Source organism: Schistocerca piceifrons, chromosome 2, assembly GCF_021461385.2.
Source record: "Schistocerca piceifrons isolate TAMUIC-IGC-003096 chromosome 2, iqSchPice1.1, whole genome shotgun sequence".
In the NCBI taxonomy this organism is placed as follows: Eukaryota; Metazoa; Arthropoda; class Insecta; order Orthoptera; family Acrididae; genus Schistocerca; species Schistocerca piceifrons.
Window position 1 is genome coordinate 579,212,776 of NC_060139.1, and position 24,380 is coordinate 579,237,155.

Below are 24,380 nucleotides of genomic sequence, written 5' to 3' on the forward strand. Positions count from 1 at the left end.
TTTTCTCCTTAGAAAGCACAAAATCGTAAGCTCTTCGTTGAAAGTTTACTTACATCGTATGCCTGTGAGTATGAAATACCAGTATCCAATGAGTGTTTATTTGACGTAGAAAACATCACATATGCTGTTTTTCCTTTGGGAATGAACAGATTTTCACATGTAACAGTTACTGACAGGAGATACTTACAATAGATATATTTCATTATATGTCATGGGAAACAGCATTTATACTGTATACAGTTATGATAATCGCAAAAAAGTGAAGGAATGTTTCAATAAAAAAACGCAGTCTTCTGATATGTAAAACTTTATTTAAAAAAATGTTCTTCGCATGTGTAAGGGCAGTATGTTGTCCAATAGGTCACACACAGGTACACAGACATTCAGGAATAGCAACTAACACGCAATAAAATGGAATAGACGCAGCCTTTAAAAGAATAAGGTTGTAAAGAATCCTTATGACGGCATAAAACGATTGTATTACACTTTGACTGATGTCACCCGAATCGTTTCTAGAGCTCCTATTTCGTGTTCTTTCCCTCTACAAAGTCGTCATATTAGAGGAGGAAGGGCTGGAAGCCTCACTCACAGCCGCATAGGAGACGGCACTCTTCCCAGCATCTGACTTTGATTTTTCTGCTTCACTTCTTCCAACCATGTTCATGTAAGGTGACAAGCGCGCTTTACTCTTGACTATTCGTACAGGACTCAAATAACTGTTCCCCACAGTACTGAAAAGTGAAGACTCTTCCTGCTTTTCGGTCAAACTGGGCAACAGGCCTTCATGGAATTCAGTTTGTTGCCAGGAATCACTGGGAGGCATAATGTCTTTGATCACATCCAGTGGTACTGTCATCATTGTTCCGTGCTCTAAGCCATCTGTACCTGAACAGACATGAAAATATAGTATTAGATACACGTAATGCAGTGTTACTAAATACATCATATGTACGAACAGAAAATTAAATAAATATCCATCAGTAGCAAATGTTGTAACTGCTAATTCTACAAGAGCTATTCGGAAAGTAAGTTCCGATTGGTTGCGAAATGGAAACCACGATGAAAGCCAAAAATGTTTTATTTGCAGCATGTAGCTACATCTTTAGCTACTTCACTACATAGACGCCGCTCCGACTCAGACTTTTGTCGTACTTTCGTACCAACATTCCTCTACCCTCATCATAGAAGGTAGCCGCCTGTGCTTTCCGGAAATGCTCTACGCTGGCCTGCAGCTCGTTGTCTGCGCTAAAAAGTTGCCCTGTAGCCACTGGTTCACGTGAGCGGAGATGAAACGCAGAGGGAGCCAAGTCCGGATTTTATGGTTGCTGGCCACTCACTTCCGATCAAAAATGCTGCAGGAGCGTTTCCAGCGTCCCTACAGTGTGCGGCCGGTAACTGTCATGAAAAAGGAAATGCGTGACAGTTATGTTACGTGGGCTGAATGAAATCAGGCAAAATCTCTCACCAAGCAGTCGTACTTGGTGGGAGACGCTATCTTCTGGGCATCTTCACGTGCTCACTGTGTGCTCAGAACTGAAAAGAGCGACGTGACGCGATCGACGGGCGCACTAGAGACACTGATTAACGCATCTGTGCAAAGCTTCAACGGACTTTCGTTGTGGTTTCCATGTCGCGACTGATCGAACCTTACTTTCCGAATAGCCCTTGTAGCTTGCAGTGACGTAAGAAAAATGGAAATCGTTTATGATGTTGAACAGTATACGAAAATTCAGTGAAACTTTCAAACTGTAATTTATTTTGTGCTCCTTCATTCCAGACACGGACGGACACACACACACACACACACACACACACACACACACACACACACACACACACACACACACTCGCGCGCGCGCGCACATTCCTGCAAACAGCATTATGGACTTACTTAGTTTATCTTGTGAGAGAGTCGTTGAGTTGAAGTAAGCGTAGTTTTGAACTACAAGGGCATCCAGGTTCAGGTATTCCACTGAGTCCTCTAGCATCTTCTCAAACGTGTACGTCAGTTCCTTGAATGAAGGACGATCGGACGGCTCTTCCAGCCAGCAGCGCCTCATCACTTTGTACCTGAAAAGTTGGTCACCATCAGTGGTACAAGTACTCATCCACAACGGAAGGAAACTGAAAAATGTAGTAGCCAGATACGTAACAGTGAAACTTGGTTCTTTGGGGACGTAGCTTTTTGTACACACGACTATGTTTTCCGGTTTTCCCAGCCTATGTCGTCAGCTTTATTAATTAGGTTACGTCCTAAATGTAACATGTGATTATTAATACGTTTTATAATAGACAAGATAACGGATTACCTGATCTATAAAGTAATTTAACAGTTATGTATGGTCCTGTTTACAGTTAATTTTTCGCTATTTAGACGATTAATTATAGTGAATGCTTTTGGAACTTTTTTCTTAATGATTATACATCAACTAATCTTAGTAATTTTTGGGTTTTGACGATTTGGTTTGTTACATATGTTAGTTACCTTTAGTTCTGATCCGTTAGTTTGTTATACAGGAGAGACATGAGAATCAGATGTGGATGCTCAAAAGTAGTTATGGCAGAAATAAGTGGTGCAGTGGTGGCTCTTTGGAGACGTTCCACATAAAATTCTCAAATAATATAAATGCTTCTGGAGACTCAAAAGAAATTAGATATTTTTTGGAAGAATATGTAGGACTCCTACGACTAAGAGCTGGTACATTGTGTTCACTCCGTTCCCCGCGTTAGCTACGAGACAGTACTGATCACGAGGTCTGGAGCGTCATGTTTTGTGCAAAAAGACTCTGTATAGGAGGAGGGCGTAATGTTACTTTAGTATCAGTACTTAATATTTGTGGACCCAGTACATTAGCAGTGTAATAAATGTTAAAGGCATTTGCACGCTTTATACTGTTTCAATAACTGCGATGTCAACCTGTTTTCCTGAGAACTCGACAGAACGTAATATAGTCTACTGGTGTAAACAGATTTGTGCCTATACTGGTTTCGACTGGATTGTAATTTTTAACAATCATTGATATGCGTCTTGGCTCAAGGCTTCGACATAGCTATTGCCAGGAGCTTCGAATTGTGTAAGCGATAGTAAAAAAAATAAAAATAAAATAAAAAGCTAGACAGTTGGGAAAAAACCCGACAGGTGCAAGTAGGACTTGTGCTCTGAGGATTCCAGACAAACTTAAACATGTGTATAGATGTTATGCTATAGGTTTCGATGAGTGAGTTCCAGAGTTCCAAAATATGTGACATAAATGGCCGTTCTTTTGACTGGATTGAATTTGAAACTTAAATTTTTTACACCGCCAACGAACCGTAGACCTTAGTATTTGACATAAATTTCAACTTGATACGTCAACTCATTCCTGAGAAAAAGGCGTCTTAACAAACGGACGGACGGACGAACAACGAAGTGATCCTATAAGGATTCCGTTTTCATCGATTGGGTCACGGACCCCTAAAATGTAAGTAAACTATTTATCATTTCGAAAGTAATCGCCTTAATACGTACAGCCCACTGTGAGACAAGACGGTCCGTGCCTTCACTGAAAAATATTTGCAGTTGCCTACGGACCATGATTGTACCCTGGCGTGTAACTCTTCTTTCGAAGCAAATCGACGGCCGCGAATGTCTTTCTTCAGGTCTCCAAAAATATACAAATCGTCTCGGAAGAGTTCGGAACTGTATGGAAGATGTGTAAGACCTTCCCTGCGGAAGTTCTACACTGTAGTCGAAACATTTCTGGCAACATGTGGGTGGACATTATCCTGCAACAGAATGATGCCGGCTCTAAACATTCCTGGGCGTTTGGACTCGAAGAGACGCTTCAGTTTTTGCAGATCGACCACGTACCGCTGTGCGTGAATTGTGGTGCCGTGTTCCAGGGAGTCAATGAGCAGCGGACCCGTGCAGTCAAAGAGGATGGTCATCATAGCTTTCCCGGAGTTGTCGTGCACGGTTTCGCGTTCTTTAGGTGAACATGAAACCACGTGCTTCCTTTGTTGGCTCTGACATTTGCTCACCGGCTCAGAATCACGACACGGTGTTATATCTTCCGCGACAAAACGGGATAGGAATGGATATTCTTCATCGTCATATCGTTCCACGTGCTGCAGTGATGTCGCTAATTTGTTCATATATCTCCTCTGCCAGACTGTTGGGAGCCCACTACGCACAGATTTTCCGGAAATTCACATCAATATCACTTTGCAGCACGAGAGGTTTACTGTTGAAATTACGAGAGAGCACTTTCCCGGAAGAGTCGGGCAACATATTACTTCTTCCCAAATACATTTCGCGAAACGACCACGACGAGAAATTAGAGCTAACACAGAGGCTTACCGACATTCGCGAGTGGAAAATGGAAGCGTGGATCAGTTAGCGGTACCAGAAGTACCATTCGCCACACACCGTTAGGTGGCTTGCGGAGTATGATGTAGATGTAGATGGTGTGAGAACACCGTGACTGATCCCGTACATGAGCTTAATCTGTATGCATTCAACACCAGAAGGATCATTTTAGTGTCACTATCCTTAAGTACAGGATCAAAGTATGAATATTAAACTCTTCCTCCTGATTAGGCAAATGTAACTAATCAGTTAATTCTTTTTGCATTTGATGTGGGCGACGGTGGGCTTGATGGGAGGCACCATTAGTTCATGGGCGGTTCATCGGAAAACCACAAAAGGTTTTTTCTACTATATTTTCGCCGTCACCAACGGACTAAAACCCAGCTGAGGATTCCAACAGGGCTACACACAGAAAAAGGCTGAAATTTTTGTGATGTATTCCTTACATACCGATCTCGACCAGACTTGAAAATTTTCTTGATATCTTTGTCCGTTTTCGAGATACATAGGTTCAAAGTTAACCCCACTTCTACATGTAAAATCCAGTAAGATGCGAAATCTAAAGAATAAATAAGTGCAGAAAATTGCTCCAATTTTAAAGGTATATTCTTTAGGCATTTTACTAGAAAAGCCATTTCTACGTTTTTAAAGTTCTTTATCCATTATTGAGAAGCACGCCAAAAAATTATTTTTTGGTTACGAAAATTCAGCCGCGGATTCCGAGACGGCTGTGTACAACAAATGGCTGTAATTTTTTTACGATATATTTCTAAGATCCTGATCTCTAACAAATTTGAAAATTTTCTTGGTATCTTTATCGGTTTTCGAAATACAGAGGTTCAAATTTACTGTACTTGAGCACATAAAATACGTACATAAGATCCGGTGTGAAGCAAAAACGGAGTTTATAAAGTGACGTATCACAGAGAAATAAGATTTAAAGTGCCTCCGTTATCATTTGGGAACCTCATGTAGTAGAAATGAAGCACATGCAAAATATTTTGCACATTAAATCAGATCTGCAGTGTAAAATTGGTTTTGCGTCACCCCTGTTTCATGTAAGTAAACTGCCTAAATGTTAATGACCAATACATTTCTTTTCAAATGAGTGACATGTCCTGGTGCAGTAAGGGAAAAAAGGGAACAAGCGGGAAAATGCTCCTATCGGAGCTCGAAATTTGCTAATACTTTCCTGTTTATTTAAAAGACTATCTGAAAAGTGGGATACCACCTGTTTCATTCTACCTTCCTTAGCTTCCTTAAAATTCTCCCAAAATTTTTGGCATGCGAACATATTTCCGCTTTTTATGCTGAGAGAGAAGAAGACAGTGGCAGTGGCAAGGAGACGGAAAAGTAATGAATCTAGAAGCTACTATACTATGGTTGTGTTGTAGAAAGAGCAAATGGGACACCAGGAGTGAGAGAGAGAGAGAGAGAGAGGGACACAGTCGCAGTAGAACGTAGTTGACAATAACGGAACAGTGCCAGGAAAAGAGTGAAGGAGACAGTGTCAGTGGCGTGGAGAGGGGGGGGGGGAAGGGGGGAAGGGTGGAATGGGTAGGTGAGAGGGAGGCGGGAATAAAGAGAAGGAAAAACCGGAAGTAGGTGAGAGCCAGTGATAATGAGAGACAGAGTGTATAATAAAGACAAAAAGGAGGAGAGAAGTGGTGACAGTGAGAAGAGACAGCAGCAGTAGGAAGAAAGGAATGAGATATTAGCAGTAAGAGAGAGCATGAGGTATATAATGACAATGAAAGGAGACGGTAGAAGTAGAACAAACCCAAGGGGACTGTGGCTGTGACACAGGAAATATGACACAGAGACAGAAAGAGATACTGACATTCAGTTGCGCTGAGTGAGCGAGTGAGAAAGGGCAAAGGGGAGTGGATGGCTATGAGCGACGTGGTAATTGACTAGTGGGTGGGAGTGAGTTACAGCTAGGGGAGCTTGAGGAAGTTTGAGGTGAGTTGCATGATAAAAAAAGGGCCGAATATGTTCGCATGCCGAAATTTTTGGAAAAAATTTTAAAGATACTGAGGAAGGTAGAATGAGGCAGCTGGTATCCCACTTTTCAGTCAGAGTCTTTTAAATAAACAGGAATATATTGGCATTTTTGGTGCTCCGAGAGGAGCATATTGCCGCTGGTGTCTTCCTTCTCCTCCGTCGGTCATTTCACAATGCCGGTTCCAACGCAGCAATGACAGATCGTACAGGAAGTTGGCTGTAGATGGACTCTAGACAACAGTGTGGCAAGGAGAGCAGACGCAGTCCTTCCAGAAGAACTACACTACGAGAAAATGCTAGTAGGGTTCCACCGGCTCTGACGAAACACGGATAACAACAGCTGAGATCCAAGCAGAGGTTACAGGCAGTGTGTAACCACGAATCGCGACCAGATTATTGTGAGCTGTGTTGAAATCTCGAGTTGGCATGCGTCGTCCAACACCGACACCATACCAAAAACAACAAGGACTGGTCTGGTATAGATGGTGTAGAATAATTGTCAACTGGGTTACTGAGTGGCATTCTGTGGTGTTCAGCGATGACTCTCACTTCTACGTATGGTGCTCAGGCCGACGCTAAATGTCCCCAAACTGATTAAATGTCACAGGAAGCAGCGGTGCTACATACCAATGGTTTTCAGTTTTTTTTTTTTTTTTTTTTTTTGACTAAACACTTTTGAAATACTAAATATTTTGCGAAGTCCTAAAATACGCAAACCATGGTTTTATGTTCGTCATTTAATTATAATCACTTACATCATCCAAAAAGAGATGCATTATACATTTTCTCTTCTACAACAATATACAAATCATAAAATAATACAATACACAAAATAACGCTGTATTGATTATAGTGTAAATTGATAAAATTGTTTCCATTTAATGGAAGGTATGAGAGTATGGAATGTCGTCGAATTAAATCAGGTGATTCTGAAGGAATTAAATTAAAAAATGAGACACTTAAAGAAGTAGATGAGTTTTGCTATTTGAGCAGCAAAATAACTGATGATGGTAGAAGTAGGGAGGATGTAAAACGTAGACTGGCAATGGCGAGAAAAGCGTTTCTCTAGAAGAGAATTTTATTAACATCGAATATAGATTGAAGTGTCAGGAAGCCCATTCTCAAAATATTGGAATGGAATGTTGCAGTGTATGGAAGTGAAACATGGACGATAAACGGCTTAGACAAGAAGAGAACAGAAGGTTTTGAGATGTGATGCTAAAGAACAATGCAGAAGATTAGGTGGATAGATCACGTATCTTATGAGGTACTGAATAGAATTGGGGAGAAGAGAAATTTGTGGTACATCCTGACTACAAGAAGGGATTTGTTGATGGGACACATTCCGAGGCATCAAGGGATCACCAATTTAGTACTGAAGGGAAGCGTGGGACGTAAAAACTTAGAGAGAAACCAGGATAAGAATACAGTAAGGAGATAGGTTACAGTAGTTACTCGGAGATGAAGAGGCTTGCACAGGATAGAGAAGCATGGAGAGCTGCATCAAACCAGTCTTCGGACTGAAGACCACAACAACAAAAACATCAAATTATTTTAATTGTTGACCAACTGCTTAATGTAACGCCTGACCGAAAGTTGAAGATGCAAGTCAGATTCAGCATCCCTTCTATTGCTGTATTTTATCTCTGTAGCTATATATGCTGAGAATCCCGTTTCGCACAAGTGTGTTGCTGGGAACGGGAAAAGAACAGTTGGACCCAGTGTAGCAAGTTGTGGATATTCATCACGAACTGTTCACCAAAACTCATCAAATGACCTCGTCTTGAGCAATGGTTCCATGCTTGACTCTGATATCATCTCTAAAAAGCATTCATAGATGTAATTTTATGTGTTTTCTAGCTTCTGTTAATTTCTCACAGAAGGATTCTGGCCCCATGAATTCTGTTCTTCAGAAAAATACATCTCAAAATATGCGCACGTACCATAGAGACAGTGGACTGATTCTTCAAATATTTCATTTGGTACTTCTGCAGTCTTACCAACGAACACATTAAGTGTGAAAAAGCTTTCTTGTTTCTCTCTTTACAACGCAAACAATCCATAAATCTGGTTTTTAAGGCGGTTATTTTGTAATTAGTATTGATACTGTTGTTTGTTTCCCATATAAACATATATTTATTTCATCAATTTTTCGAAGTATGTCCGCCTAAGAAGCTAGTCTGAACAATCAAGTCACATTGCTCAAACGGTCTTTTGATTTAAAAGAAATGCCACCTATGGACGTTTGTAATTCAGCTCTTAGTTCGAATAATCTTGTTGAGATCTTGCCCCGAGATAACCATCTAACCTCGGTGTGAGGCAGTAGGGTAGTGTTTTATGTCTGTTCCTATAACCTTCGCACAATATTGACAACAGTCGTCACTGCAGAGAGGGGGATTTAACGTAGCTGATTATTTTCACTGATTCGTTGAGAACCAGTTTTAGATCTGCCAGTATCTTCTTTAATACAAGTGCTTGTGTATGCGGGATACAATGCCTGGAACTGCAGTTTGGCTCATTCCTTTTAATTGGCGATACCGCTCCTGCTCTTTCACCAGCCATCGCTCGGCCCTATCTGTTCAAATATCTATACAATCTTTCCAATCGAGATAGTTATTTTTTACAAAATCTCCAAATCGTGTTACAAATTTATTTTTGGGTAGTTTTAGTTGTCAGTGATGCGAACGTAAGTAAGCCGTCTTCCCGTGAATGTTGATATGGGTTTCGTACAATTATCAGCCGGACAGCCAGTCCGGCAACATCTGCCGACTCATCCAACTGCAAGACGAATTTGTTGTGTTGAAGGAACCAATTGGACCTCGTTTGATACAGCCTACGAGATCATTAATTCGAAACGAAACAATGTCGTTTGAATGTGGCACTGCAGGAAGATGCTTCTTAGATCTTTCATTTAGCATAAATTGTGTTATGCTTGCCACATGCGGTTTTCGTAAGTTTTCAGCGATAATATGCAATCCAGCTGCATGTGCAGTGCGATAGCTGATCAAATATGATGCATCTGTGGCGTCTTGACTCACAGTTTGAGTCACATTCTTAATAGTATTTTGACTACTTAATATTTGTTCTTTCTTACGTGTAAAAATTTCTTCATTTTGGTCTTTGAAACAGTTTCTAAATGTCGGCGCATCTTAGTAGATACCATGGAAGTATTCGGAAGGTGCTTTCTGCGTAACATTCAGTGAGGTGTACCGTTAGAAACTAAATCCAGGGTTGACGTAAGACCTTTTCTTTTTTCACATTTAGTAAGTCTTTAGATACCGTATTGTAGGCAAACACTAAGTTTGAAGCGGTTGCATCATCTTTTTGAATCACATAGACTCGATCAGAAATTTTTGATGTTCGTACCGTATCTTCCAGGCAAACCACCTTTGAATTTTCGATGAAAGATTTTGTTACAACACCTTTAAGCCAACGCTCCATTCTATCTTTAAAATCAACAGTTTTAAATTTAAAATAGAACAAACACAGGATAATATCACCACAAGATACAGAATTTTACAACTGTAGCCCACAACAAACGCTAATAGAATATCGGTGAGCCGAGGGTGGTAACGCAGAGTCACCGCGCTGAATTGGATTCGCATTGCGACCGCGAACTCGAGTAGGAACTGTATTCTGTGCTGCATGGCACAGGTTTATAGAGCCCTAGGTGCTCAAGCGTATCTAGCGAAACAAAAAAATCCTTGGATGCTGTTCGAGGTGTTTATGGATGTATAAGAGATGGAAAGAGCGTAATGGAATGTTCACAGCGTGTATAGGTGGGACAGTGAGCAACGTGAGAGAGGAGAGAGAAAGAACGAGAGAGAGACTTGCATGCGCGTGTAGCGACGAGTATCGTGTCGCCAAATAAAGGGAGACAATTGCTGAACTATATGAAATAAAATCGTCGTAACGTCTGAACGGTTTGCGTTAAGACGATCAAACTGCACGTTTGACCGCGGGGCATGGTGGTAATTAATATGCGCACGCATAGTTTGGTTTAGAGACGAAGCCCACTTTCATTTGGATGGGTTCGTCAATATGCAAAATTGGCGCATTTGGAGGGCTGAGAATCCACATTTCGCGATCAAGAAATCTCTTCACCCACAACGGGTGACTGTGTGGTGTGCAGTATCCAGCCACGGAATAACCGGTGCGATATTCCTTGACGGTGCAGTGAATACAGAACGGTAGGTGAAGTGACTTTGACTTCTACAAGATCTGGTTCATGCAAGACGGAGCTCGACCCCATCGAAGAAGGAGAGTGTTTGATGTCCTGGAGGAGCACTCTGGGTACAGAATTCTGGCTCTGGGGTACCCAGAATATGGATGCCTCGATTGGCCGCCATATTCTGCGGATTTGAACACATGCGACTCCTTTTTGTGAGCTGTTTTAAAGTCAAGGTGTACAGCAATAACCTCAAAACCATTACTGGGCTGAAAACAGCCATTCAGGACGTCATCGACATTATCGGAGTTTCGACACTTCTCGGGGTCTTGTAGAATTTCGCTATTCGTCTGTATCACATCATCGTCAATGATGGTAGGCATATCGAACATGTCATAACCTAAATTCGAATATCTGTAGTGACGGTACCATGTAGACTAATGTGTGGAAGCCGTAGTTTGTAACTAATTTACTTTTTTCATATAGTTCAATAATTATCACCCTGTAGCTACTCGTACAGGGTCACATGACCAGGATACCAAATAGCATATTCTAACAGGATAATGTAAGACCCCCCCCCCCCCCCACTGCAGATCACACCGCAGACGCCTTCAGGAATGTACGGACCTTGAATGGCTTGTCTGTCACTTACAGAACACGACTGGACGTGATGAGAAGACAATTACTTTCATAGTAGGCTCCAGGCAACGATTTTTATGAACTGACTCAGCATGTGTTGCCGTACCAATAAATTTTAACTGAAGACATCTCCGGGTGTCACGAGCAACTAAACTAATCTTTTGAGACCAGAGATTGGTCTGATACGAGTATTTTACGGAAATCTCCTTTCTTCAATTAAAAAAATATTGGCACAGCTATGTATTTTATAATGCAGTTATTTACTTTCTTGAAAGCTTTCCATTAAAGTCTACACGAAATATTCCTCAAGACGACTTTCACAGGCCGTTTCCATCCATGCCACAACCAAAGCAAAAGTGGGTTCGTGTCCGTGCAGGTGACAGCTCATACTGATCATCGTCGACATCAGTTACAAATGGAATGGAAGTTAAATCATCAAGTATCCATTATGTGATGAATCTCTAGAAGGTGTGATGAATATCGGACTACTCAATTTCAGTCAGTGTACTCACAAAACTCTTTACAGGCTTTTTGACTGTAATAAAGTTGTTGTCAAAGTGTGTGGTCGCTTTTGCTCTCTGCTTAACATGACATGTCAATGTTTAAATGTTTTTCGTATCATTGTCAAACCTTATGCCTAGCATGACGTTACACAATTACACTATATGATCAAAGTATCCAGACACCCCTATACGGAACTGAGCGCTAGATGTTACGAGATGCGAACCCGACAGTGTAAAAGGAGGCGGGAAGTATTGGGTTGTGAGTAGAGAAACAGTAGCAACAGAATGGGTTGGTCAGAAGACCTCAGTGAATTCGAATTTGGACTATTCAGTGGATGTCACCTGAGGAACAGATCCATCAGGTCATTTTAACCCTTCTAAAGCAGACTGTTGGTGACGTGATTGTGAAATGGAAACGCAGAGGAACTACCTCGTCTGTCGACGGACGGGGACGGTTGAGCATTGCGAAGGGTGGTTGTAATAAAATCGTATGAACTCGGGGGAAGTAATCACACGTGAGTTCCAAAATTTTACCAGCAGGACAGGAATGAGATAGAGCTCCTCATAATCCACGCATTTCTGTAGTCAGTGCTAAGCGACGGTTGAGATGAGGTAAAGATCGACGCCATTGGACAGTAAATGACTGGAAATGAGCGATTTGGAGTGATGAACCACAGTACAGCACGTGGTAATCCGATGGAAGGATTTGAATTTGGCAACTGCCTGGAGAACGTCACCTGCCATCACGTGTAGAGCCGACAGTAAAGAACAGAGAAAAGGTGCTACTATGTGGGATTTTTAACGATGTAATCCCTTTTACAACTTCAGAAAACGCTAAATGGCAAAGGATATTAACACATTTTATAGCATTCTACGAGGGTAATCCCAAAAGTAAGGTAGTTTGGCTCTGAGCACTATGGGACTTAACATCTGAGGTCATCAGTCCTCTATAATTTAGAACTACTCAAACCTAACTAACCTAAAGACATCACACGCATCCATGCCCGAGGCAGGATTCGAACCTGCGACCGTATCGGTCGCGCGGTTCCAGACTGAAGCGCCTAGAACCGCTCGGCCACACTGGCCGGCCCCAAAAGTAAGGTCTCCTATTTTTTTTTTAATAAGTACAGAACTCTGTTTTTGTGGCAGTTGGTCACACTGTTATGAAGAGTGCTTCACGCGCTATGCGTAAACATGCACAAGCCGCGCTTAGGCGCTCAGTCTTGGCTTGGCAGCCGTTGAGAATAGAGCTCCCGCTGTATGTTACCGCCAAGTGCGCATTGCGAGCAGTAATTCGGTTTTTGAACGCAAAGGGCACTGCACCGATTGAAATCCATCGCCTATTGACTGAAGTGTATGGTGAGTCGTGCATGGATGTCAAAAATGTTCGTAAGTGGTGTAGAGAGTTTGCAGTTGTTCGGACAGAAATTCACGAGGAACAAAGGAGCGGAAGACCGTCAATATCTGAGGAGACAGTGTTGAAGGTTGAGCCACTGGACCTCAGTTAACGCTGACAGGTACTGTGAGACTCTGAAAAAACTCAAACGGGCAATTCAGAACCGGAGAAGAGGAATGTTGAGCAAAGGCGTACACATTCTCCATGACAACGCTCGCCCACACTTCACCTGGCAAACCGTTGCTCCCCTGCAACAGTTTGAGTGGAACATGATCACCCACCTATCCTATATTCCTGACTTGGCGCCCAGTGACTATGACCTGTTCCCTGGGTTAAAAGAACATTTGGCCGGAAAGCGATTCAGCTCCGACGACGAGGTGAAAGAAGAGGTTCATAACTTTCTGAACAGCATGGCGACGAGTTGGTATGACATGGACGTACAAAAACTGCCACAGCATCTACAAAAATGCATCGAAGAAACGGTGATTATGTCGAAAAATAGCTAAACGTTCAAGCTGTAAACTGATGTAAACTATTGTAGAAATAAACAGGTCTATGTACTTATAAAAAAATAGGAGACCTTACTTTTGGGATTACTCTCGTATATTTGTAGAGCAGAGGAACAGTTCGGAGACGATGGTTATTTGTATCAGCATGAGAATGCAGCTGTCATAAATAATGGTCCATGAGGTACTGGACTGGATTGCGCAGCGTCCCTACATGAACCGAATCGAACACCTTGGCTCGAGACAGCAGCGTCCGTGAACACTATCCTCTCCGGTTTAAGCTCTTGAGAAAGACCACCACAGACATTCATTGAAAGTGTCCCCAGCACAGTTCAAACTCTAAATAAAAGCGAAGGGTAGACGGGGCCCCACATTAATCTGCGCTAGTTGGTGTCCGTATACATTTGATCAGATAGTGTGTATCTAGCTATATGTATTGAAAGGTCTCCTTGAGTAATAGCGGGAGTCAAACGTGCAGCTAGGATACTCACAGTGCGGGCGAGCAGCTGTTGGGCCGCTCCATGCGGTAGCCGGCCCTGAGCAGGCTGAAGAGCTTGTGCAGCGCGACGCCGGGGTAGGGCGAGGCGCCCAGCGTCACCAGCTCCCACAGCAGCACGCCGAACCCCCACACGTCCGACTTGCTCGTGTACACGTGGTCCGACAGCGACTCGGGCGCCATCCACTTCACCGGCACTACCGACACAAAGGCGAGCGTTACCTCACGTCCGAGTAAACTGGAAAAAGACTTACAACATTTTACAGCATCTCACCTATAAACTTTGAGAATCGTCAGGTCAGTGGGCATCTGCTAAGACATCCTGAAATAACTAATTTGGCTCTAGTACGAGCACTGAAGGGGAAAAGGAAAGCTGAGGCAGAGCACTACCTGAATGTGCAAATCAGACTATAGAGGAGGCTATGTACATTAGTTACAGGAAGTAGACGGAAATTCACTACTGGCCATTAAAATTGCTACATCACGAAGATGACGTGCTACAGACGCGAAATTTAACGGACCGAAAGAAGATGCTGTGATATGCAAATGATCAGCTTTTCCGAGCATTCACACAAGGCTGGCGCCGGTGATGACACCTACAACGTGCTGACATGAGCAAAGATCCCAACCGATTTCTCATACACAAACAGCAGTTGACCGGCGTTGCCTGGTGAAACGTTGTTGTGATGCCTCGTGTAAGGAGGAGAAATGCGTACCATCACGTTTCCGACTTTGATAAAGGTCGGACTGTAGCATATCGCGATTGCGGTTTATCTTATCGCGACATTGCTGTTCGCGTTTGTCGAGATCCAATGACTGTTAGCAGAATATGGAATCGGTGGGTTCAGGAGAGTAATACGGAACGCCGTGCTGGATCCCAACGGCCTCGTATCACTAGCAGTCGAAATGACGGGCATCTTATCCGCATCGCTGTAACGGATCGTGCAGCCAGGTCTCGATACCTCAGTCAACAGATGGGGACGTTTGCAAGACAACAACTATCTGCACGAACAGTTCGACGACGTTTGCAGCAGCATGGACTATCAGCTCGGAGACCATGGCTGCGGTTACCCTTGACGCTGAATCACAGACAGGAGCGCCTGCGATGGTGTATTCAACGACGAACCTGGGTGCACGAATGGCAAAACGTCATTTTTTCGGATGAATCCAGGTTCATTTTACAGCATCCCTGTTTGGCGACATCGCAGTGAACGCACATTGGAAGCGTGTATTCGTCATCGCCATACTGGCGTATCACCCGGCGTGATGGTATGGGGTGCCATTGGCTACACGTCTCCGTCACCTCTTGTTCGCATTGACTGCACTTTGAATAGTGGACGTTACATTTCAGATGTATTACGACCCGTGGGTCTACCCTTCATTCGATCCCTGCGGAACCCTACATTTCAGCAGGATAATGCACGACCGCATGTTGCAGGGACTGTACGGGCATTTCTGGATACAGAAAATGTTCGACTGCTGACCTGGCCAGCACATTCTCCACATCTCTCACCAATTGAAAACGTCTGGTCAATAGTGGCCGAGCAAATGGTTCGTCACAATACACCAGTCACTAATCTTGATGAACTGTGGCATCGTGGTGAAGCTGCATGGGCAGCTGTACCTGTACACGCCATCCAAGGTCTGTTTGAGTCAATGCCCAGGCGTATCAAGGCCGTTTTTACGGCCAGAGATGGTTGTTCTGGGTACTGATTTCTCAGGATCTATGCAACCAAATTGCGTGAAAATGTAATCACATGTCAGTTCTAGTATAATATATTTGTCCAATGAATACCCGTTTATCATCTGCATTTCTTCTTGGTGTAGCAATTTTAATGGCCAGTAGTGTATGTAAGCACAAAAATACATTACCGTGCCCTACACGGTGTAGCAAGCCTTGCCACACAAAACTGGTCTCAGTCGTCTCGGAATAGGTAAATACAAGTCCTGTATAGTTTTCAAAGGAATCTAATACCGTTATTCCTGCTAAATATTTGGAAGTTCGATCATGTAGTTGGATCGCAATCACTCACCTTTCTCTCCAAAACAGACCACAAAGGCTCAGCAATCAATAATACTGAGACCTCGTGACATTGACGGCTAGGATAAGAAAATTCATCCTCGTGGTTACAAAACCAGTCTTGGACTATGCGACCTGTCTGAATAGGTTCCCTGTGGAGCACAGCGTCACCATTGGGGAGCAAACATTTGTATCATGGGACGGATCTGATTAGCCAGAATGACCACATAATCCTTGGCAATAATGCGACCCTGAAGAGTAACCATGCGACCCATGGAATACCACTATTTGGCTGCCCATACCATTGCTGAGCCCACGCCACGTTTAACTCTTAGGACGTAAACTCGGCCAGAAGTTGGAAACAGTGTGATACAAGACTCGACCAAAACGACATTCCTCCATTGCTCCGTAGTCCAGGTTTTGCGGCTTCGGCACCACGTTTTCTTATTATTGGTATTTGCATCATTGATGTATGGTTTTTGGATTCCAGCTCTCCGTGCAATTCCCTGCTTCTGGAACTCCCTACGTGTTGTTTCGGTGCTGACAGGGTCCTCGAAAGCGACATTCAGTTCTGCATTGACTTTTGATGTTGTCTTCCTCTCAGTTTCCGTCACAATTGTCTTCAGTGACCACCCGTAACGATCACTCAACATACACTTTCGTCTGCGTTGTGATGCAGTGGATGATCATTTCGGCTTTTCCTGTTTACGGTGTAAATCTTCGACAAGGCGCTTCTTGTGGAAGCACGCACAGTACCATCATCAACAACTTGCCTGCGCTCGACTTCACTTATCTCCGACATAATGCTCTCACAGCTATACACAACACTATTCTGACCATATCTGGCAGTTTTAACGTATGACGACATTGGACAGGTGTCATCCATAGTCAAACACAACAGCGCACACTGCAAGTTTGGGTGGCATCTGCATGTATGTTCATTTTTCGCAATGTTTCCAAACTACTGTCCAACCCCTCTACGTAGAAACACCAAGATTAGCGCATTGCAGGAAAAGATTGAGGATAGCATCAAACCAACATAAGGAGTGCTGATATATCTTCCAGGTTGTGTGGTCGTGCTCCATGAAACTTTTACATTGCTAACTTTTCGTCCAGAGATGGGCTGGACATATTTCCCCTCTTTCTTCTTTCTTTCTGAAAAGGATTATCTCTGGTGACCGCGTGTAAACTTGTACCATGCCCCTTTTTCACAGTACACAGAGTGTCTTAGACCTTTTGAGTCAACTGAAACAGCCGATAGTGGGTCCACAACCGATTATATTGAGATGGAGAACCAATGGTCGAAAGTGCATATTTATTATGTTATGGACATACACAGAGTACACCTCATAACAACGCAGCTCATAGTAATTGTTCAAAGGGACAACCGTCAATCTCAGTGAACGTATTGGGACGGCGCATGCAGTTCTGCCGCACTCACCCAGGGTGTCTGTTGTACAATGGAATAGATAGGTGTCGTTTGTGTATGCCCATAACACGATAAATATGCTTTTCCGACAAAAGATTCCCTATCTCAATATAGTCGGTTTTGGACCCACTATCCCCTCCGACGTCCGTCTCATCAGTGGGAAAGACTCAAAGGGACCAAGGACAACTCTGCATATCTGCAGCTCAGCTGCGGACGGAACGTTAGCAATGGAAAAGTTTCATGGACAACGACCATGCAACCCGAAAGGTTTCTCATCAACTAAGACACCCAGTCGTGAAAGCCATCATTCTGTAATCGAAAGACCGATGCCTATTTTATGACCCACGTACATTGTATTTGGTAAAGGCAGCAGGTAATAAAATTCAGGAGCAGTGTACAAACGTTTTGCGGTGAGCCTCATAACATGCTGCATATTTTCGCGGTATGGTTGTCCAGTGCTGTCGAATATGGCAGGATTCTTCTTTACGTCGTGAAGCATATAATTTATTCGAAAACCAGCTAAACTCTAATGGCAACGAAAATAATGATTTAACATGCCTCAATGCACCCTAAGAAAAAAAATTTCAATCCCGGCAGCTTGCTTGCCAGTCAACGTTAAAAGGTGCAGAAGTCCCATCATATTGAATCCACCACTTGCCGTTCACAGCAAGCTTTTCTATGTCCAGTAGTTCAGTAAGGGTGGTACGTACAGTTTCATGGCAGCCTGTTGCATTTAAGTGTACTGGTTGATATACAGCTCCTAGAAATTGATAATCAATCATTCCAACCCATGTTTCACATAGCATGTTTGTTAACAATACGTAACATCAGTCACATGTGAATTCTCATTTCTTCAAATGTGACTGTTACTATTGCTAAAATAACTGGCACATTTAAAGCAAGCAACATTTCTGAATAGACGTGTACATTGGACTCAGCATAACCACCCTTTTAATACATAAATAAGATTTCCTAATATCATTCGAGTTGTGAAGTACGGTTGCCCTAACGGTGGCGCTTCCTACAGGTGGTACGCGTGTAACCCTACAGAACCCTCCAAAACTGTACATGACATGTGCCCACGGCACATGCCATAGCACACACGTGCTATAGCGTGAGTACTGGTTGACACTGGACTACTAAACCTCTCTATCACCATATTCTCAGTCTCTAGTTTTTTTACGTCATGCTTTCCACCGCCAACATCCGCAAAAGAAGACTCCCTTTCCTTCGAAGGCGTGGGTTCAGTAATGCGTATTGTGAATGCCTAATTTTAGAGCTGCAATATTCACTGGTACGACAAAGATATGTTCCGTTGCCCCTTGTTTCACTATAACACACAATCAGTCAGTGACCTCAAAGAACGCGTAATCTTTGCTGCGCTCAGAACCTCGCATGTAGATAACTACTAGTAAAGCACACTAAAGGCTTAGAAAGCAGAACAACTACTATGAAGTGCTCGACAGCATCAATTGTGGTCGGACACGAAACTATTTCAACTTTGAGCTGATCACAGTGCACCTGACTCGTAAGCATAACTAATTAACGACAGATTGAAAGGGATATGGTCCTTACCAAAAGTTAATTCTCTGTTCATAACGTACCTTTCTTGATAGATTCTCAGCGAAATCTTGGAACATAATGTATACCACACGAATAAGCACAATTCGTCAAACATTTATATAACTCACGATCAAAACGTTTCTGTTTCAGGGCACTGCTGCAGTATGTATGCTATCTAGCGCTATTCCGTCGTGGGTGTATAAGCACCGACGTATAGGCAAGGAATCATTGCGGCATTCGTGCCTTTGCTACATGCGTGAAGTAAATGCAGAAATGTGAACTACGGCAACGTTGCTACCACATGCGTCCATACGGAACCAACGTCCTGTTATTCTTTTCTTGGTTGCCGAAGGGCAAATACCGGTAGACATCCATCGGAGAATGAACAATGTGTGTGGGCAGCATATCTGTCGATGGTGCGCCAATTTCCGAATTGGTCGTGATTCGCCACAGGACGCCGGTCGATCTAAGAGGCCAGCCTCATCCATTACGGCCAACAAGCGGGCGGTTGATGACACGATTACGGTGCACCGGCCCATAACCAATCCCGCACTAGCAAAGGATCTCCACATCAGCTTCGGTAGCGTGCAGTACATTATCCGACAGGAAACACGCTAGCGTAAGGTCTGTAACCAGTGGATAACTCCGACGCTGAATGACGAAGGGAAAGCAAACCGGATGGCTGTTCGTGTGAAGCGCTTGATGCTTTTCAATGCACGTTCCTTGAGCGCTTTGTCACAGGCGGCGAAAGCTGGTACCACCGCTGGGAACCAAAGTCGAAAGGACCGATGGTGCAGTGGTGTCATCAACCATCCCCTCCTTTCAAGAAGTTCAGGAGCCAGCCATCTGCTGCAAAGGTAATGCTCCCTCTGTTCTTTGATTACCGGAGCCCCTTGCTTATTGATTTCGAGGAACCTGCTGTCTCCATCGCTGGAGAACAGTACTGCGCGACGCCAGAGACATTACGGCGTGCAGTTAAGGGGAAACGTTCGCGAAAACTACGCTGCTTCATAATAACGCACTCCGCATGTAGCAAATGCCATAACACAGAAGTCATGCTAACTCAAGTTGGAACAACTCGAGCACCCGCCCTACAGTCCTGAACTCTCTCCACGCGATTACAACTCTTTCTCTGTCTTAAAAAAGGCCATGAAGCGTCGAAGATTCCTCTCAGATGAGGATGTGTAGCCAGCAGTTACGGCCCTCTTCACGTAGCAGGACACGATGTTTTACCAAACGGATATCCTTCACCTAGTGCCTCCGTGCAATGATTGTCTCAGTGCTCACGGCATTTGCCGTTATTGGCATACCGATTAGCGATTGTATGACTTTCTGGTTGTCCCTTATACCATAAGAGCGGATACTGTACTACAATCAGTCGTAAACGTGATTTCATAAAGATCATAACATACTTTCCATTCACTTATAAGATTCTTCAATACACTATTGCCTATACAGTGTAATCCTGTCTAAAGATTCAAAATATGAAACGAAAAGTCTTGCCCGACCCCAAGCAAGCACAGCTATCGAACCTTCGTGACATGTTCAAATTGTTACCAGTCTTTTACGGCCAACCTACCGCCAAATGTGCTGTTGTTAGAGATCTGGAAAGTATGGAAACGAATTTTTGGCAACTGAACGTTTGAGTACGTATTCGGCAGCGAAATTGATACGTTTTCCAGTCCCGGCTTGGCAAACGGTTGTAAGTTGTTACAAGAGCTAATCATACTGTGTTTTCTGCTGTAGAGTAAACACATGTCAGCAGAAACATTACTGCTGTCGGGTAATACGCACTGTGGTCGTGACTGGGATTGAGTCACGTAGATTCAAGGAAGCCATGTATCTCTCCAAAAAGGAAAATTATCAGCTCTTCTACGTCAGAGGAGGCATAATACAAGGTCCAAATGACTCTGGGACTTGTTCACGCACAATCAGTTACGGGGAGCATGCTGTTCGCGGTAAGCCAAAGAGGCGGCTTAACCTGGTAGCATGGTTAGCTTTATGGCAACAAACACTGTCCTCTACAAAAAAGGAAACAGTCGTCAATGGTATCAACCCGATGCAGAATATAAGGTTGGAGGAATGTGATTCTACACGTTAACATTCGGGAGATATGAAGATCCTGTGAGACTGACACTGCCACACTCAAATATTCCGCGAACAACTGCGCAGTTTTCCCCTGTCGAATGTTTCCTCAGCTGTAAAATCGTTGGTTACCAAGCTCGTCGTGAATTTGTGACAATACAGATAAAAACACGGCTTAGTTCGGTGTATGCCCCTTCCTGAAATTTCTCCTAACAAGTCCCTCAGGCAGTACAGCATCCTGTTAGTGTGGAATCAACAGCATTAGAATATGGGTATGCACACGTTGTGTTGATATTTCGGATCGTAAAGCTGTATGCAATGCTCGCTGCATTTGATTTCATTCTTTCCATCTGCTCCACCCAGCTGTTCGTATGTTAGAATGTGGAGGTGGACTCTGGCTTTAGTTGCCTGGACTGATCATCTACACTCCCGGAAATTGAAATAGGAACACCGTGAATTCATTGTCCCAGGAAGGGGAAACTTTATTGACACATTCCTGGGGTCAGATACATCACATGATCACACTGACAGAACCACAGTCACATAGACACAGGCAACAGAGCATGCACAATGTCGGCACTAGTACAGTGTATATCCACCTTTCGCAGCAATGCAGGCTGGTATTCTCCCATTGAGACGATCGTAGAGATGCTGGATGTAGTCCTGTGGAACGGCTTGCCATGCCATTTCCACCTGGCGCCTCAGTTGGACCAGCGTTCGTGCTGGACGTGCAGACCGCGTGAGACGACGCTTCATCCAGTCCCAAACATTCTCAATGGGGGACAGATCCGGAGATCTTGCTGGCCAGGGTAGTTGACTTACACCTTCTAGAGCACGTTGGGTGGCACGGGATACATGCAGACGTGCGTTGTCCTGTTGGAACAGCAAGTTCCCTTGCCGGTCTAGGAATGGTAGAACGATGGGTTCGATGACGGTTTGGATGTACCGTGCACTATTCAGTGTCCCCTCGACGATCACCAGTGGTGTACGGCCAGTGTAAGAGATCGCTCCCCACACCATGATGCCGGGTGTTGGCCCTGTGTGCCTCGGTCGTATGCAGTCCTGATTGTGGCGCTCACCTGCACGGCGCCAAACACGCATACGACCATCATTGGCACCAAGGCAGAAGCGACTCTCATCGCTGAAGACGACACGTCTCCATTCGTCCCTCCATTCACGCCTGTCGCGACACCACTGGAGGCGGGCTGCACGATGTTGGGGCGTGAGCGGAAGACGGCCTAACGGTGTGCGGGACCGTAGCCCAGCTTCATGGAGACGGTTGCGAATGGTCCTCGCCGATACCCCAGGAGCAACAGTGTCCTTAATTTGCTGGGAAGTGGCGGTGCGGTCCCCTACGGCACTGCGTAGGATCCTACGGTCTTGGCGAGCATCCGTGCGTCGCTGCGGTCCGGTCCCAGGTCGACGGGCACGTGCACCTTCCGCCGACCACTGGCGACAACATCGATGTACTGTGGAGACCTCACGCCCCACGTGTTGAGCAATTCGGCGGTACGTCCACCCGGCCTCCCGCATGCCCACTATACGCCCTCGCTCAAAGTCCGTCAACTGCACATACGGTTCACGTCCACGCTGTCGCGGCATGCTACCAGTGTTAAAGACTGCGATGGAGCTCCGTATGCCACGGCAAACTGGCTGACACTGACGGCGGCGGTGCACAAATGCTGCGCAGCTAGCGCCATTCGACGGCCAACACCGCGGTTCCTGGTGTGTCCGCTGTACCGTGCGTGTGATCATTGCTTGTACAGCCCTCTCGCAGTGTCCGGAGCAAGTATGGTGGGTCTGACACACCGGTGTCAATGTGTTCTTTTTTCCATTTCCAGGAGTGTATATTCTGAAAGCAAATCCGCCGTGAACCAGAATGAATTTTTACTCTGTAATGGATTGTGCTCTCAAAAAATGGCTCCAAGCACTATGGGACTTAACATCCGAGGTCATCAGTTCCCTAGACTTGGAACTACTTAAACCTAACTAACCTAATGACATCACACACATCCATGCCCGAGACAGAATTCGAACCTGCGACCGTAGCAGCTGCGTGGTTCCGGACTGAAGCGCCTAGAGCCGCTCGAAAACAGTGGCCGGCTTGTGCTTTCATTTGAACCTTCCTGTCAGACTAAAACTGTGTTCTGGACCGTGATCCGATCCTGAGACATTTTCCTTTCACGGGCAAACGTTCTACCGAATGAGTTATGCAAGCACGAGTCGTGAATGAAGGGTGGACGTTCCGCTAGAAGTGACTCTGCGATGGCGGATCGTCAATCGTACTTGGATAGATGCGGCACAGGATTCACATAGCCCGGAAACGTTTCCATATGAGAGACACCATCATACAAATAATGGTTGGATGTTGGACGTTCGAGTCTCTCCGTGCGCGAAAGTGAGAGCATTAACATAGTTGATGTGTAATTACATACTGTAGATGATAAGAAATAATGAAACGAAAGGCTGTGATTTCCACGACAAAATAATGAAAGAAATATGAGAAACACTAACAAATCAGAAATTGTGACCGTAATATAAACCACACCTATACGTCGTAACATAGAACCAGGAAGAAAGTCAAATCATTGGTAGTTCTAACATCCTAACGAAACTTTTCTTCAACTAATTTCTAAAATGAGTTGCACCTTTAAGACACATAAATCTCACCTAATCGCAAAAGGCATTTTACATTACAACCTAAAAACACAAAAAAGTGGCAATTGAGGTGAGGCATACCCTTTAAGACTCCGTTATCGTTTACAGTTTCTATTCTCTTAACGTTTTTTATCGCTTACACTAAGCTTTTAACAAAAAGTTTAGATATAAAACTCAGCTCGTCAAGAGGAAGTCAATTTTATATTTTCGTTTCTTTTAAATTTCTTTTGCGCTTTAGAATGTGTAATTTGTATTAATGGAAGAGAAAAGCAGTTTAATTTATTGGTGTGAGAAAAGAAATTTTGCTTCATTTTATAATATAGTTGTAAAACTAACAAAAACGCAGGATTTTAGGTTTATCAGGATATGTTACATATCATTCACTCCACGAAGAAGTACTCATTTTCTTTATAAATACCATTTCTAAAGGAAAACAGATAATTGAGAAAAAAATTACTGAAATTATATACCGGAAATTATTTTTGGAAAATATGGCGGAGAAGGTCACTGATGAATACATAACTGGAGAGGGAAAAAAGAAAAAGGAAAAAAGATTTATCGGATC

The 24,380-nt window shown here is 43.9% G+C and overlaps 1 protein-coding gene across 1 annotated transcript in view; it reads right to left on the reverse strand.

The window, feature by feature from the left end:
* Positions 1 to 328: 328 nt before the first annotated feature.
* LOC124775607 overlaps positions 329 to 24,380 on the reverse strand; it is a 237,383-nt gene continuing 213,331 nt past the window's right edge. The window contains exons 18-20 of the mRNA XM_047250436.1: positions 14,056 to 14,257; positions 1,892 to 2,070; positions 329 to 885 (exon numbers count right to left, since the gene is read on the reverse strand). Coding sequence (XP_047106392.1) covers positions 542 to 885; positions 1,892 to 2,070; positions 14,056 to 14,257 — 725 coding nt within the window. The 3' untranslated portion in view covers positions 329 to 541. The remainder of the gene's footprint in view (positions 886 to 1,891; positions 2,071 to 14,055; positions 14,258 to 24,380) is intronic.